This window comes from Erigeron canadensis, chromosome 4, assembly GCF_010389155.1.
Source record: "Erigeron canadensis isolate Cc75 chromosome 4, C_canadensis_v1, whole genome shotgun sequence".
In the NCBI taxonomy this organism is placed as follows: Eukaryota; Viridiplantae; Streptophyta; class Magnoliopsida; order Asterales; family Asteraceae; genus Erigeron; species Erigeron canadensis.
Window position 1 is genome coordinate 44,812,935 of NC_057764.1, and position 15,814 is coordinate 44,828,748.

General features: G+C 33.6%; 2 protein-coding genes across 2 annotated transcripts; one reads left to right on the forward strand and one right to left on the reverse strand.

Annotated features, from left to right (window-relative positions):
* The first annotated feature begins 3,728 nt into the window (after positions 1–3,728).
* Positions 3,729–6,399, forward strand: LOC122598469 (heat shock factor protein HSF30-like). Its single transcript, XM_043771063.1, has 2 exons — positions 3,729–4,263; positions 5,377–6,399. Exons 1-2 carry the CDS (start codon positions 3,796–3,798, stop codon positions 6,157–6,159), a joined length of 1,251 nt encoding a protein of 416 aa, XP_043626998.1. The 5' UTR covers positions 3,729–3,795; the 3' UTR covers positions 6,160–6,399.
* A 3,680-nt stretch (positions 6,400–10,079) lies between these two features.
* Positions 10,080–15,125, reverse strand: LOC122598347 (BTB/POZ domain and ankyrin repeat-containing protein NPR1). The gene is made up of 4 exons (XM_043770937.1): positions 14,301–15,125; positions 12,681–13,428; positions 11,978–12,178; positions 10,080–10,585 (listed from the first exon to the last, which is right to left on the reverse strand). Exons 1-4 carry the CDS (start codon positions 14,802–14,804, stop codon positions 10,335–10,337), a joined length of 1,704 nt encoding a protein of 567 aa, XP_043626872.1. The 5' UTR covers positions 14,805–15,125; the 3' UTR covers positions 10,080–10,334.
* Between the last annotated feature and the right edge of the window lie 689 nt (positions 15,126–15,814).

The window sequence follows — 15,814 nt, forward strand, 5'->3', positions numbered from 1 at the left end:
AGTAAAGTTCTGATCTTGGATGGTTTCATCAGCGGAATTTTGCAACAGGATAGGAGGAATTTCCATAGTTCATCTGCAAAAGGGCATTTGAGGAATAAGTGGTGTGTTGATTCTTCACTAGCATTGCACAATGGGCATTCGGGGTTCTGAATGGGTATGTTCTTTTTGATCAGCAAATCTTTCGTTGGAAGTCGATTCCTTTCCAGTTTCCAGCCGAGAATATTGGTCTTCAATGGGGCAAGTCTGTTCCATGGGAAGCACCATGGTTTCGGTCCATACTTTGCTTGGTTAAGGCAGTTTTTCATTCATTTGACAGTGAATGGTTCTGAAGGATTATAGCTCCATGTCCACGAGTCGTCTATGTCTGTCAGATGGATATCTTGGATTCTTGATAGCAACTCGATGAATAGATGGGTTTCTTCTGTTGTTGTTGGCGGTCTGACCCAATTCCATTCCCATTGTGAGAAGTGTCCATTTCCAGTGAGACGATCTTTGATAACACATCCTTTCCTTTTTTCAAGTTTGAAGAGATCGGGGAATGTGTTGCTTAAAGGCTCGTTACCTTGCCACGAGTCTATCCAGAATCGTATTGATCTACCATTTCCTACAACACCTGAAAACAATCTTTGCAAAGAAACATTAAAAGGATCGAGGTGGGAGCTTAGTTTGGCAATGTTGTACCATGCTCCCACCAAACCGGTCTTGTGAGGGATGAATGAGCAATTCTTTTGTGAAAAGTGGATGGAGGTGATAGTACGTCCCCGTAAGGAGTTTGGTTCCATACGGAAGCGCCACCACCATTTAGCAAGAAGAGACAGGTTTTTAGAAAGAAGACAACCCAACCCTAACCCACCCGAATCCAAAGGGGCAGTGACAATTTCCCAAGAGACCCAAGGTATTTTTTTTGATGTGGACGTGCCCCCCCCCCCCCCCCCCCCCCCCCAAAGAAACTTTTACGAATTTTCTCAAGTTTAGCAAGAACACTAACCGGTGCCTTATAAAGCGAAAGATAGTACGTAGGAAGGCTGTCAAGCACAGAGCGGATGAGGGTGATTCTTCCACCAATCGAGAGGGTGGCGGCTTTCCAATTTGACAATCGGTTTTCAAAGGTTTGGATAACAGTTGTCCAATTGCTTTTACGGTTCATATTAGCTCCGACAATGAGTCCAAGATGTGTAATTGGGAAGTAACCAGGTTTGCATTTGAGTATATTGTGGAGGCTTCAGTTTGTGCTTGTGAAAGTCCGATGCCATAAAAGCAAGATTTGTGAAAATTGATCTTTAGGCCGGACACGAGGTGGAAACACCGCATGATTCTGGTAATATTGGCTAAATGGGTGGTGGACCAAGAACCCAGTATGATCGCATCATCTGCATATAAGAGATGAGAGATATTTGGCCCATAGTTTGGAAGCTGAATACCTGAAATAAGACCAATTCTCACAGCCCGGTGAAGAGAAGTGGAGAATGCTTCCATAGCAATTATGAAGATGAAAGGTGAAAGAGGGTCGCCTTGTGGTACACCGCGTTCACAATTAAATTCAGCTGTGGGGCAACCATTGACAAGAACCGTTGATCGGGTAGAGAGCAGAATACCTCTTATCCAATTGAGCCATCGAGTGGGGAATTGAGTTGGACACCAAGGTCACGTTTAGTGGGTTTTAAATCAAGCCCGGTGTTAAACAAGTTCGGACGGCTCAATTGAGTTGGACACCAAGGTCACATTTTTTTTTATTTCTTAGTGTGTTTAAAGAAAAAGTAATCTCATTCTGTAAGAATGTAAACATTTCATTCTTTGATGGAATCTCTATTCTTTATGGATAGAGAAAGGAATTCATTCCTTTAGACACTTGAATTTACAAAAAATCAAAAACATTCCGTCAAATTCCATTCCTTTACATTCTAATTCTGTTGATAGATTTCATTCCTTCCAAAAACATTATATGAACCAAACTCGCCCTTACTGTTTATGGGCACCAAATTTTTAAATGACGCCTATATATTTGCTGTCAATACTAATGTGTAGTGCAAAGTCCAATAAGAATAAATTTATGCAAAATGATTGATCTTTTTAACATTAGCTTAAAAATCCTCTTAAAAGCTTAAGAATTAACAAATAGATTTAACTTTTTTTTTTTAATTTTCCCATTGAATTTCCACATATCATCATCCAATTAATAAGAATGATTATTAGACTAATGAATTAAGAGATTAATCATTCCCCTAAATTCATATAATTGCCTTATTAGAGTAGTCGACTTAACTTCTACGAGTATATTATTATTGCTATTTACTAAATTATTACTCGTATTATATTAATCATCTCATATTCCCATCTCGATAATAATAGTACGAGTATAAGTTTTTCATTTACGGAACAAGCCATGTAGAAATGATAAACCACTAAACTGGTGATGTATCCTATTGCTACAATTGTTTTCATATTTTTATAAATATTTACTTGTTTTCATATTTTTATAAATATTTACTATCTTTCAATTAGCTAATAAAATATGTTGGTGTTATGCAGGCACCATTTTATGTTATCGAGTCGGACACTTGAAATCCATGAGACGACTCTGGCTTTTATTTACAAAAAAATGCATCCAAGGTTGAGATGGCTATTGTGTTCACATATTATTTCCGTTTATCATTATTGACACAAAAAGACTTGATGTTAGAGGTTTATACATCGGATTATTTATTTTTAATGTTGCGTTTGGCAATAGGCTTGAACCATTCTCAAGAAAAAAAAAAATTTTATTCTACTCTTATTTTTAGATATTGAAAAGTTATAGACCAGTATATCATTAATGTATTAATTATTATTATTTTATTTAATACATCTTCATTAATCGTGACATCAATTTTCTTTAAATAATTCAATTATACTATTCGCTCTTGCCACCGTTAATCACTACAATGACACCGTCATTATTGTTGTCGGATCACGCGGGTATCTAGTTATATAAAAATAATTGTTGTTAAAAAGAAAGTTTATAAAAATAATCCTTCATTATGTATTTTTTTAATACACTAAGGTCGTGTTTGTTTCATAGAATTTGATGGAATTTGATTGAATTAGAATTGAATTACATTTTTAGTGCGTTTATTTGTTCAAAGAAAAGAAAAATCTCCATTCTTTGGGAATGAAGGAAGGTTCTGTCACTTACAGTTTTTAAAAAATCAAAAACATTCCGTTAAATTATATTCTTTCATATTCCAATTCCTTATAAAGATTATATTTTTTCTAAAAATATGATGTGAACCAACGCGAGGGGTCCAAAGTGCATGTTTTGAAAAAAAAAGAAAAAGTGATAGAGACGTTGATTAAGCAGGTCCACGTAGTAGACACACATGTCTCAAATATGGACTATACATATGGCGACATCTCCACAAGCCTTTCGACACCTCGTTATGTCTCTCTCATACACTTTTTTTCAAACCACCGCTATTTAGTTAAAGTCTATCTATCTTTTAACCATTTTCATTTTACCATTTTAAGTTTTATGAAAAATATGTTTTTTCTATTATTTTTAAAGGAAGTTTCATTTTCAAACCATATATATTTCATATCCCAACAATGTTTTTCACAAACTTATAAAAACATTTTTGATTTAATCTAGTTAAAAGTTCATAAGAATAAAAAATATTGGAAATAAATAATTATTGGTTCTTTCAAAAGTTTTTTTGATATAAAATAATGGATTGAAGTGATAAATCTAATTTAAAAAGAGTTTGAAAGAAGAATAACACTTAGCTAGCTAGCGGCACCAAAACACACACACAAATATATATGGCAGTAGTAAAAGAACCCACTCCAATTAAGCTTGACTACTACTACGGTGGCAATAATAATGATGGTGCCGATCAAGATTTGTTGTTGACAATCAAAGAAGAAGAAGACGAAGACGACATGATGATGATGATGGGTTGTGGTTTTGATCATAATATTAAAGAAGAACCCATATTGATTTTTGATGATCATGATCATGATGATGATTTTCTTGGGGGCGGCCGCGGCGGCTTGTCGTCGAAATGGGCACCTAAGCCGATAGAAGGGCTGAGAGACGGCGGACCTCCACCGTTTCTGAAGAAAACATTCGACATGGTGGATGACCCGAAAACAGATTCCATCATATCATGGAGTGATTCGAAGAAAAGTTTCATTCTTTGGGATCCCCATAAGTTTTCTACCCACCTTTTGCCACAAAGATTTAAGCATAATAACTTCTCTAGCTTTGTTCGTCAACTCAATACTTATGTAAGCCTAGCTACTATACTAATAATAATCTTGAATAATTGTCTTCAGTTTTTTTCTTTAAATTAGAAAATATATTTTATTATTATCAATTTGATTACTCCTCCGTTCCAATTTAAATGTCATGGTTTGACATTTTGGGTCTTTTGTGCTTAACCTTAACTTTGACCGTCAATATTTTTGCTCATGTTATATAATATTTGATATAATATATATATGATTGGATAGGGTTTTAAATGTATTTATCAAATACTATATAACACAAATAAAATTATTTACGGTCAAAGTTATGAACGAAAGACTTGACAAGTCAAAATAAGACATTTAAATTGGGATAGAGGAAGCCCTGTTAATTTGTATAAACATTTTGTGTTTGGTTCAATAAAATAAAAGGAAACTTGCATATATCTTCAAAATACAAGTTTTATAAACATAAAATCAATACCCTTAAATCCTTAAATTAAGCATGCTTTAGGATATATGGAATTATATATATATATATCTAAGTTTAATTAGGTGAGAATATATATCTATGTAAATCAAAACCAATTTAATTTATAAAATAGTTTAATGAATTTCACTTGATATGTATATATACACATTTAGGGATTGGATGTATCTATATTTATGTTATGAAAAGATCTTGTATAATGTTAGTTCATAGTGAACTTTCAAATCTTGGTTATTGGATGTGCCCAACCAATTAAAACTTACTTGTGACAACTTATATGGTTGTCATGTATACCCAGATAATTCATGTATACCCAGATAATTCAAGTTCATAGTGAACTTTCAAATCTTGGTTATTGAATGTACCCAACCAATTAAAACTTACTTGTGACAACTTATATGGTTGTCATGTATACCCGGATAATTCAAATCTGGGGAATTTGAAATTTCATTATATATACACACAACATTAGCATACATGCACTAAACATCTTAATAAATTTTTAAGCATTAATTGTTGCGTACAAATTTTAATCTGCCATACTAATTGTGTGATGGTTTTCGAGTGTGAATGTGGAATATTATTAGTGCGTTGATCATAGGTTAATTATGATAAAATAGATAAACTTTTATTGACTTGAAATATTGTTGATCATATATATGTAGAGGTTCAAGAAAATCGATCCGGATAGATGGGAATTTGCAAACGAGTTGTTTCAAAAGGGGAAGAAGCATTTGTTGAGAGACATCAAGAGGAGGACAAACCAGACACATCAATTAGTAATGCAAAAACAAGCGGAATTTAAACAATCATCAGCTAGTTGTGCTCATCATCGTCATCAAACAAACCCTACTATGGCAACCGAGCTCCAAGTACTAAAAAAAGACAGAAATGCGCTTAAACAAGAGATCTTGACAATGAAACAGCAACAAGAGAACACCGATAAGCATCTGGAAAACGTCCAGGAACGCATGCTACGAATGGAATTCAAGCAACAACAGTTGTTACTATTCATGTCTAAAGCCTTCAGAAATCCGGTTTTTGTTCAGCTTTTGCAGCATCTAGCGCAAAAACAAGAAAGGGGCAGGGTACAAATGGGCAAAAAACGTAAAACGGAGCAAATGCTGAACGAGGTTATTAATGCTGATGACGAACTCAACCATAATGTCCAACAGATTTGGAATATGGTTGAACCGGATACCACCATGTTTTCTTCTGATGAATCGGCTGTAAGCCCACTTGATCACGAGCAAATGTCTAGTGATCAGAAATCTGGATTATTGAACAGCAGCAGTCCAGATAATTATAATTCCGAAAGCTTCATCTTGTGGGAGAAACTAATGGCAGATGAACTGATAGTCGGCGGAGACAGTACTGATGAAGAAACGGGCAAGGATCAATCAGAAACCTTTCTCCAAGAATGGGAAGAACTGATTCCGAAAGTGTAGGAAGCTTATATATGATCCATTCTAATTTCATATATACAATCTTTGCCAATACATAGATGGATCTTTACGTGCCGTTGATCGAACTAACACCATTCTGTTCGGTTATCCACATCTTTTGGCATTCAGGCCGGTGTCGATAGGATGGTGACTATATGTAGTACAGTATGCAAAACATAGAAGTAGACTAATGCTGTACATATATATATATATATATATATGCTTGTACTTGTTAAGTTTGTTTTATGGTTCATCTTGTGGTAGTAGAATGATGATCTTTTTCTAGTTTCTTAATTAGGTACTCTCATCTATAGTTTATTCTATACTCTATATATATAGGAGCAACAGTAATATGATTATATGAAAATGTAGCCCTTTACGGATTTGAGCTCTGCTGTATTTGTAATCTTTATAGGTTATTGAATTAAGTTAGGAACTAAACGGATGCTCGTGCGATGTAGCAACGGTGGCACTAATAAATGAGTGGTGACAACAGCTGTGAGTAGTATAAGTTATTGATGTAAAAGAGAGTAATGTAGAAGTCAAAGTGTAAAAGTGAGGGGTTCGTTCATTATTTGAGAAAGGATTATGTTTAATTTATAGTCATATGGCCGTCAAGCGGTGGTGTAGTAGCAATGAGTAATGTAAGCGCACGGCGGTGACGGTAATTGGTGGTGGCGATGACTGTGGGTGTATCTTATTGATATAGAAAGTTTGTAAATATTGAGGATATCTATATCTATATCTATACTCCCATATAAAGCATTTGAAGTTTTATTTATGGTATGTCTTAAAAAATTAAGCATACTTTTTTTTTCTTCCAAAAAACCTCTTTCACTACATATATGGTTCTCAAAATGGTCTTCCGTACATTACAACACTGAATTACCGTATCTACCCTTATAACAAATTGTCACTACAAAAACAAAATTTCGCCGCAACGTGCGGGTATTATGCTCGTTATAACTTATAAGTATTTCAAACAATTAAGCTTAAAAATACTAATGTAATTATCTTAATAATTGAAGGTAGAATTTGTAAATATTGAGGATATTATAACTTATAAGTATTTGAAACAATAAGCTTAAAAATACTGTAATAAATAAGCTTATGCTTTTTGATAAGCCTATGGTTTGTATCTTTTATAAGTTTATTGTTATTTAAAGTTGCATTAATATAAGCTTAGAAGTAATAAATAAGCCACAAAAATAGACTTCTTTATAATCTTATATAGCAAAGTGGATTTTAAAAATTAAGCATTTTTTGACTTAATTTGTATTTTCAAACACTTTTCACATTTTCCTCTTTTCTTTAACTGTGAATCCATGTCCGTGAAGTTATGCTTAGGGAACAATGTTGTTTTTTTTTCACTAATGTAAAATTTGCGATATAACTATCGTTTTATTGAATGTCTCAAAAACTTGCAAACCAATTTTTTCATTTGTTAAAAGTTTCACTGATGTAAAATTTGCAATCCTACTTTTCTGTCGAAATTTTGCAATCCAACTTTTCCATTTGTTAATTGCTATGTTTATAGAAGTCAAAAGAATATCCTTGGTTGAAATGATATAGAACGAAACCATATATGCAAATCGTTATCATTCCTAACATGAATGTGAATACTTATCATTCCTTACACAAATAGAAAAAAAATACAATGTATCGCTAAAACACGCGGGTACTCTTTCGGTCTAAGAAAAACCAAACTCAAATTAGCTAGTACGTTTTCAAATAAGCTAAGCCAAGCAATCAAGTATTTTTTAAAATATATATCACAATTAACACTTTACATTAATTATTTTTACATCAATCATTTACACCACTGGATGTTGCCTTCACCACCACACCATCGCCGTCACAATCACCGTCGCATTGCGCCGGCACAATGCTGGTAGTTTTCAACGTACCATACTAAGTTATCATGTAACCAATGATCTACAAAACACGTAGAAAACGTCTGGTGTTACATTCAATTTATGAGAATTTAGGTTTTATACATTTTCTTTTGTGATTTTTTCTTTCTTTTCTTGTTGAGAGGAGCAAAATTCATGTGTCTTTTGTGATATGATAATATCTAACATCACAACGTAACATATTTCTCAAAGAAACACTACCCGTCATTCAGTTTTATGGTCCACAGGTTTTGTATGAATCATCATCAAGGAGTAACTAACAAAAGCCATCTCTTTAAATCATCCCTCTCGCGAGAAAATAATAGCTCTTTTTCACTAAAGACGTTAAAAAACTACTCAATATGATTTTATCTCCAAAAATATATGATTTCTGTTATTTTTTCACAAGAAAATGATTCATGCAAAAGTTGTAGACCAGGTTGACGCAATTTGTAGTTTTATTCTTCAAATATATATATATATATATATATATATATATATATATATAGCTTAGACCTATTAGAGCGATACCAAAAAAAGGACAGAAACCAATCTCTTTAAAGACAGAAAGACCGGTAACCAAGCAAGATAGAAAGAATATATATATATATATATGTCGAACTATTTAATTAAGATCGGATTATCTTACATTATTATTATATTAAAATTAATAATTAAAATTCAAATATAACTATTTAATTTTAGATCTTTGAATTTTATTCAAAGGGCTAAAATTGCTCTAATTTTACTTATATAATTGAAACAACTTTAAAAAAATATATGTACTTCCAAAACATCTTGAAAATTAGTCAAACATAAACAGTTATATCTTATTTATAATAATATTAAAGAAATTAAATATTAAATATATTTTTAAACAAGGATGTAAAAAATAAAGAAACTTCAGGAGGATTGGAGAGAAGTGAAAGACGTGGAAAATTTGGATCCATAATCTTTGTGCGGTTTGATTGGATGATTAAGATAATTAAGTCATATTATATACTTACTTTGGGTCACTTTTAAGATGCTAAACTCCATTATAGATACATCTAGATCTTGTCTCCAAATACAAAACAAAAGCACAAAACTCTCATCAATAATTATCATGCTCATTGGAACTACTAATATGGTGATATGATATATGTTTATGTAGGACCCAAACTAAAAAGAAATTGTGAAACAATGGTACGTGCATAAAATAATAGAGTTGTATTATGCTACTTATAGTAAATCGTATAACTATAAGGAGCCGGGATTTTGAGTCTAGAACTAACAAAGACATGAAATTTTAGTACATATTTTATGGGTTTGTCAATTACCTTTAAACTCAGTAAATAAATAAAAATTAATACTAAAAATCACGAGTTTTATAGATACTGTGAGGTTATCATGGTCATTTTTGACCGCCACATAACTTTGCGACTGTAATTATATGATTTTCTTGTATATTTTCAAATTTAAGGTTACTTGAAAAATGAATTTGTTGCTCACTTCTATTAAACATTATATAGTTTTAATAGTCTTAATGGACGTTCGCTCTCATCAACATTATTTGTAAAAAGAAAAAACTTCTCCCATTTCATGAGATAGAGAGACATTCACCCAAAAATTGAATTATTGCTACATGGTTAATTTATCTTCCAAATTTAAAACTGGTCATAAAATATTGCAATGCACACATCCATCCATCCATATATTACAAGAGTCCATCAATTGTCAGTGTCGACAATATGTTCAATCCTTACTGGAAAAGGTATAAAGAGAAGAGAATATTATAGACCGTTTTATTTTGTAATGATAGACGACGGGTATAGCTAGCTAGGTATAAAAAAAAGTCGCTCAAAAATTGTAAACTAGCAATAGCAATGGCTTAGGTAGTTAATGGGCCATGCCTTTAACTTTTTATATCTGGAAAGAAGTTCTAATTGGGAGAAAGTAGCATGCTATAGTATACAAGTATTTGCTACCAACTAAATGATGCTTTAAGGGTGTACCAGTAGCTCAGCTCATCAACATGGAAGATGGGGTTAATGAATCTATAATAAAATATATATATTTCTCATATTTATATAAACAAGCCCGCAACACGGCCACAAGAATAAACGAAAAAAGGTGCAGTTTGTGACAATCACAAACTATAATTTCCTATGTTATAAAGCTATCAAAAGAAGTCGATCATTTGTGATTACATTATACAATATTACAGTTGTAATGCAAAAGAAGGGTTACTATTTTTGTGGGTAAAAAGGTTGTCACCCCTGTTCATGAGGGGAAAAAAGGGGATCACTATTTTTGAAAAGTAAACTGAGGGACTTGCGGATTGACCACACCAGATGTGGATGAAGATGATGATGAGATCGCATAGCACTTGTCGAATTCTTCTTTGTCTTCGTTGAAAGCTTTGTCTAGAGCTTCTTGATACTTTTGCTTCTTTGATTCCCGCTCTTCTGGTGTGTTTTTCCATGAATATGCTTCTGGGTCAACTATTTTATTTAGCACCTCTGAACACCGAGGAAAAAAACGTTTCCCTAGTTCCACTGTTCATGTAACCAACAAATGATGAGTTAGAAATATTCGTTAACATTGGGATTAGATATACTATTAAACAGATATGCGTGATGTTCCATAATTCCTATTAATCTATAGTTATGTCAAAAAGAACATATGTCGGCTGTTAGGTGAAGAGTGTCTGATCCAGGGCTTTCGATGACTACCATAGCAAAATGAAAGGCGAATCGCGCAATAAGGTCTAAATGTAGCAACAAGATTCGTATGAGAACGACTAGACCCGTGAGAAGTTTAGTTGACGGAATATACATACATATTCCAGGCTAATCAATAATAGCGAAGGTGGAGATGTAAAACTTTTCAAGCGGGGTCAAAAAAGATATATTACTCGTCTACTTGTGTACCACTTTAGACAAATCAAAATCAACAGGCTTACAGAAAAAGCATACTCCATCTGTTCCAAAATTATTGTTCACTAGACAAAAACACATACTTCAGAAAAATGATAACTATTGCAGCCCACTTTTCCTGAAATAAATAAGTTAACCTTTTTATTCTCGATATACCCATTAAATGCTTCATTTGAGCCTTGTCATAATAATAATAATAATCATATCTAGGGGTATCATGGGAAACTTGACCAAAATTATCTAGCCATTATTAGAAGTGAACAATAAATTTGACACATTAATATAGTAAGGTCGACAATGGTTTTGGGACGGAGGAAGATCTAAAAATATACACGTAAAGAAATTCTCGGTGAACTGAACTAAATTCAATGTGGATCCGCACTTTAATATCATTCAATCAGTTTATCATGACAGCCTTACACAATAGATACCCAGAAGAAACAACTTCATAAGCCCAAGCAAGGCCCAGGAAATATGGATAAGAGAGCCCATCCTTGAAGGCACAAATGAAGTAGCGATACAAATTTAAAAGAAAGAATAGTCTTGTGTAAAATTCAAGATTTCTGAGCAGTATATAAGATGTCATAATAAGTTAGCATTTTTTAGTTAACCATGCACTGCCCTGCTTGTAACTACAACTGTCACATATCCATAAAGAGGACCTATAGAGATCTTGAGAATGTAGCCGGATCCAACTTGTAAACATTATATCCTAAAATTTAGGACCTAACTTGTTAAATCTCATATTACCAGGGTCAGGTGGCCCAAACCTTCCATATTCATTATCTTAATGCATAGTCAATGATCAGAAATGGGAGTTAGGGCTACATGTATAGCATTATAAGTCAGTGATAACTCACACAGGGATGTCAGACTAAGCACAAAGGTCTGCATACGGGTTCATTTCTTTCATAAAAACGTAAAGGTGTTTCAGAATTTTGTGTAAACTCAGTTAGCAGAAAAACACACCATTAAAATTCCAAGCCAAAGCTAAATGAGGTACATGTTTACCTGTTTTTGATAGTGCTCTTAACCTATCCAGATGCTCCTCTCTGATCAAGAAAGGCGCATCATTCAAATCCATTGTTTTCTGTGCGTTAGCCAAATTTTGAGAGTATACATTTTCTAATGTAAATTCAGAAGTGCCATCAACATGAGCAATCTCCATCGCAACCTTAGCTTCCATGGGAAACAGAAGGCTCGCCAGTGCAACTGAAATTCGTAAAATATGTATCAGCAGTCGTATCTGTGTGGTTAATAGACATGTTTAAAAAGCTTTAGTTTTGTTCTGTGGTGGCAATTTCAACCCATTTGATTATGGCCGGGTCGAGTCAGGTTACATTCTCTAAACGGTCAGATGAGTAAAAAGAGAGTCAAAAGAAACTTGGTGAAAATTATCTAAAGTATACTATTACTTCATAAAACCTCCCAAATCCTAAATCATTCTATTTGTCGAATCAGGTTTACAAATAATATTAAACTTATTTACTATAATTATAACCGAGACTAAATACTTGTACATATATATGAACCACAAGTGTTTTGGGCCAACCCATCCCGCTTTGACCAGTAGCAAAAGTTACTCATTTGACCTGCTACCCAACCCACCCATTCTGCTACCTCCAACTATCTGTTATGCATATATTAGGAATTAGGATGACAAACCCACAAGTTTACTGTTAGTACTCAAGTAGGCCACTTCTCAGTTCAATACCTCTATTTTCAAGATACAACAACTTTACACGTAAATCATCTCCCGCCATCGCAAGAGAGGCAGAAGCCTCTCCTAACAATGGGTTTCTCCTTTCAGCTTGTTCCAATATCTCAATACACAAACGACCTTTAGAACATTCTTTACTTTCCTCAGTTGATTTGTAATAGTCAACCGCTCTAGTGAGTCTCTTTGAAATCTGAAGAGCTTTTCTGCCATCCGGGGTAAGATCAGCAGGACGGGCCCCCTTTGTGAGAAGAGATACTATAATATTAGGTTCTTTTCTAATTGCAGCAACATGGAGCACAGAAAAACCCCTTGAGTTTTTATGATTCACATCAGCAAGTGCCAAATCAAGCAATTCGGTGGTTGTTTTAGCATCAGCATATGCAACAGCATAGTGAAGAGCACAAGAACCATCCAAAGTTGTATGGCCCTCTCTAAGTAACATTGTGACTAATTCAACATCGTCTGAATCGAGAGCTCTGTGGACCCGTTTTATATGCTTGTCAGGAAAACTACTGCTTCCAGGCTTGTCCAAACCAAGGTTAAAACGGGAATCCATAATTTGTTTTACTATATGTTCTGGTAAAGCTTTATCCAGAGTTACAAAGTCAACACTAGATCTGACCAAAATATCGATACATTTGGAAAGAAGTTCTTCACATGATTTCCCACAAGTGTTTGCAACTGATAGAATCACTAGAATGTCATCCGCTGAAGCCTTATCAAGAATGTCTAGTAGGCGCCTCTATATATCATCAATGAGGGAGATAGTAACCATTATTAGTAAATATAACACTGAACTTACTTTTTTTGAACAGCTAAAATAACATTGAACCTTCTAATTATAAATTATTGGGAAAACTGAGATTCACAATACTACAAAAGGGTTGGTGTCCATGTGCCATTGTGCCCTATGAAAATAATTTATTACGGGATTACAAGGATGCTTGTATGTGCTTATCGAAAGCAAGTTATCTCTATATTATGATATGAAGTCGCAATGACCAATTTAGTAACTTACTATTGCTTATCATAATCTGACTATGAATTGGTTGTATCTATAGAAATTACTACAGCTAACATAATCTGTGACTACGCTTGAGTAAAATTCTTATATCCTCATTTAATGAAGTTGTATTTATCACAACTACAGCTAACATAAGCACATTTAAATATGATCTCAACCACATACTAATCGTTGATAAACAAAATTATAGAGTAAATTTTGTATACACTTACATTACCAAAGGGCATTCGGTCAAGCAGCATTCTAGGCATCTAGGTGACCCAACAACCAGGAGGTTATGAATTCTAGTCCCATTTAGTACAAAATTTGTATGTGCCTCTGATAGAAAACCTCCTATAAGTACCTAAGGTTTCGCTTATTACAACTATAAGCAGCATGGGCACATCCAAACTCTATCTCCTTGCACTACGTTTATTATCTGATTTTGATTATTCAATATTATACATCTAAAAAATGAATCTTGAAACTAGGCACTAAAAAAAATTAACAATAAAATCGACATAGAGATTCTTAAAACAAGGTTCTAGTTTAACCAAAAATCGGATAACGCAAGTACAAAATTTACAATATGAAAGTAGTGGTTAAGCTACCTGCCAGAGATCAACCATTTCAGGAATCTGAAAAACATGAAAGGCATACATAACCTCCACCACAAAATCGATGGCAGGCCGGCAAGCTTCATGCGAACATTCTTCATCAACACAAACACAGATATCTTTAGGCAAACCTTTAATCTTACCACTATATATATACTTTAAAACACTAAACAATGACTCGAATCCAATTTCATAATCACAAGCTAACTCCTTCAATTTCAACTTCACATTATTATCACCAAACTTGCTCTTGAAAAAGGGGCTCCGACTCGATAGGATACACCGGTGGACCACGATTTCCCGGCCACTGGAAAGTATAATCTTGGCATCTGAATATGAATTAGTAGGTTCTAACAAGAGAGATTCTAGGGTTTCTGACAACTTATTCAAAGAACCAATATCAGGGGATGATTCAATAGTAGTTGTACCTAAATATGATATGCCACTACTTCCACTTATAATATCAGCTGAATCAGAAACGCCAGTTCTATTATCCATCAAGATTCAAGCCTTATGAGTCAAGATTGAAGCTTTATGATTCAAGATTCGATCTTTTGATTAAGAAAGAGTAAATGGCTTGTGGGTGTTAAATATAAGATTCACCCAGAACAGATTATGTATCAAGATTAAAGCTTTTGATCAAACTAGTGTAAAATGGTATTATCAATTATGTGGGTATAAACATGCAAGATTGTGAAAGAAAAAAAAAAGGGGCAAGATTTTTGGGGGAAAAAGGCTGATGGGTCAACTGGGGTTTGTTTGAATTTGGATACATGTGAATGAAAGAGAAGAAGAAAGATAGATAGATACATCAATATATATATGTATATAAAATAATGTACGTATATAAAATAATAATAATGATGTGGGGTGGTGATGAAGTCAGAAGGGTGAGATAGGGAGGTGATGACGAAGCTATAAAAACAGAGCAAATAAAAAAATTTCTTACATGGAAAAAACAACCTGAGTGTTGCTCTGTGCGTGTGTATCAAATTATTGTGTAATGATTTTCCCCATTGTTTGAGGAGTGCGCAAAGGTGGGTCCTTGTTTAAGAGGTCCAATTTTAAGGGCAAGTAGGGCTGGAAATGAACCGAACAGTTCATGAACCGTTCGGCGTAAAGTTCGTTCGTATTCGTTCGTTTATAAACAAACGAACATGAACACAGTTCCCGTTCATTCACTTATGCTCGTGAACGTTCGATAATATGTTCGTGAACAATGTTAGTGAACGATGTTCGTGAACATCCATTCATTTATGTTCATGAACATCCATTTGTTTATGTTCGTAAACATTGTATTTTCTATATATACTAGTATTAATATTAACATTAATATCTAATAATTTATATACTTAAAAAGAAAATTGAATACAAATTATAAAGATAAATACTTATATAATATCAGATACTTTAACTTTCTAAAGTAGGAAAGTTTTGTAAAATTTTTAGCCGCTCAATAATTTGTAACCTTGAATATGAAGTCTAATATTTCTAATTATATGTTTGTA